At 42.3% G+C, this 2243-nt stretch overlaps 1 protein-coding gene across 1 annotated transcript; it reads right to left on the reverse strand.

The window, feature by feature from the left end:
- Positions 1–1042: 1042 nt before the first annotated feature.
- Positions 1043–2241, reverse strand: LOC131214624 (zinc finger protein 567-like; the record flags this gene model as incomplete). The annotated part of the gene is made up of 3 exons (XM_058208965.1): positions 2100–2241; positions 1925–2039; positions 1043–1844 (listed from the first exon to the last, which is right to left on the reverse strand). Coding segments are annotated over exons 1-3 (958 nt in total), but the record flags the coding sequence as incomplete, so codon positions are not given.
- Between the last annotated feature and the right edge of the window lie 2 nt (positions 2242–2243).

Raw genomic sequence — 2243 nt, forward strand, 5'->3', positions numbered from 1 at the left:
GGCCGTTCTCCGGTGTGATGGCGGATGTGCCTTTGGAGAGCACCAGAATCATAGAACTTAGAGGGACATTTAGGGCACTGATATTTTTTGTCCTTCTCCAACTTGGGTTCGTGAGTTTTCTTATGTTTCTTTAGGCTGTTTGGGCAACTTAAGACTTTGTTGCATAAGTTGCACTCTACATTACTGCTGCGTGTTTGCGCGCTGGCGGGGTTTGTACGGATGTTGGGTTTGAGCTTTGTTGGTGCGGATTCGTGAGTTTTCATATGCTTAGCTATGCTTAGAAAACTTAAAACTTTGTTGCATATTTTACACTCAACAGTTTTGCTAGGTATTGCTTCGTGGATTCGACGGATGTGGTTTTTAAGCGACGTTTCATCTTTAAAGTTAGCAGCACAAATTTCGCACATGAAAGGCCTTTCACCGGTGTGTCTACGGATATGGATTTTAAGGTAAGCAGACTGTGCAAACCTAGCCGGGCAATAGGTACATTGATACTGTTCGTCCTTGTTGTGGGTTCTACTATGCGTTTTTAGATGAGAGGATGTATAGAACGCTTTGTCGCAAACTTTACACACATAAGGCCTTTCTCCGGTATGGAAGCGGATGTGTATTTTGAGGGAAGATGGGTCGTAGAACTTAGCAGGACACTGAGAACATTCATATTGTCTGCCATGGGTATGAATTTTTCTATGATGTATCAGGGTAGAATGTGTTTTGAAAGATTTGTTGCAAATTTTGCACTGATAAGGCCTGCTGGGTATTTCTGCGCTGGCATGGGTTCGACGAATGTGGGTTTCAAGCGTTGTTGCATAGGTGAATTTAGCAGAACAGTAATGACAAATAAAACGCTTTTTGTCGTTGTGCTTATGCATATGAGCAGTCAGCTGGAATGATGCAGCAAATGCTTTGTTACAGATTTTGCAAACAAAAGGCTTTTCGCCGGTATGATGGGTGCGAATGTGAATCGACACTTTCCCTGCGTGCGCAAACTTAGCGGGACACTGAGGACATTGGTGATATTGATCCTTGTTATGAATTTTACTGTGGCTGTTTAAGGTCTGTTGCGACACAAACGCTTTGTGGCAGACTTGGCACTCAAAAGGTTTCTCTCCGGTGTGATAACGAAGGTGGATAACTAAACGCTGATGTGCCACAAAACTTGTGGAACAGTAAGGGCATTTGTGCAGCTCGTCCTTGTGATGAGTTTTCGCATGTTGCTGCAACGTATCTCGGGATGTGAACGCATCGTTGCAAAATTTACAAACAAACGTTGCTTCCTCGCTGTGAATTCGTTCAATCGGCTCTTGAAATAACTGCAAATCAGCTTGTGGCAGGACTTGAACTGTCCTGCGAGCAGCATTCTCGAGGCACTGATTATCTTCCTCATTGCTGTTCATTTCAGTATCGTCATGTGTTTCTGAATTTGTCGGCTGTTTAGGTTCCATTTTAAGAGGATCTCCTTCTTCAAGAACCTCGGATGGAATGTTATCATTCGGTTCCAACTTTACTTCCGGCACATCAAGTCCGTCCTTGCTGTCGATCTCGTGGGCTGTGTTTGTCTCTTGTGCATTATATGTATGATCCAAATTAATGTTTTTAACATCATTTGTTTTGGGATCCTCGTTTAGTAGTGATGGTGATACATTGATTTGTTGCACATGCTCGATGGAAAGCACGGTGATTTCTGATGCACAGTTGTTTAATAGCGATTTGCTGGAATCTGCAGCAAATTTGTTGAGAACCTCGTTGTTTTTAATACACTGGTAACGAAACAGATAAAAGTCCTCCACACGTGTTTTGCAAACGGTACACAAGACCGAAGAAATGCCTGTTAACGGTATGATCTGTACGAAGAGCAAAGAAAATCTCTTTATAATCGGTGCGACACCAAAACGGTGTTGTCCTCAGTCGAGAGATGTGCTACCTGAATGCTTGTACAATCGAAGATTTTTTGCATAAGATTTTTCCCCGTTTCGTCTTGCGTTAGTGGTTCCGAAGCCACATCCGGCGACAGGCACAAACGACACACGCTCGAGTTCCTGAAAAGTAATAATCTTTTGGTTCTAACTAATCCAAATCACTGGTCCGATGCAACTTACCCGGAGGACAATGCTTTTTTGAGATACATGAAAGTTTCCATTTCAGTGTGACAACTTTAGCACTTATTGATTCTACGTTTTACTTAAATGAAAAGACACAACAACCTTACATTGTTTAACTCAAAATAACAAATGCAAAACTAA

The sequence above is a fragment of the Anopheles bellator genome, unplaced genomic scaffold (assembly GCF_943735745.2).
Source record: "Anopheles bellator unplaced genomic scaffold, idAnoBellAS_SP24_06.2 scaffold01636_ctg1, whole genome shotgun sequence".
In the NCBI taxonomy this organism is placed as follows: Eukaryota; Metazoa; Arthropoda; class Insecta; order Diptera; family Culicidae; genus Anopheles; species Anopheles bellator.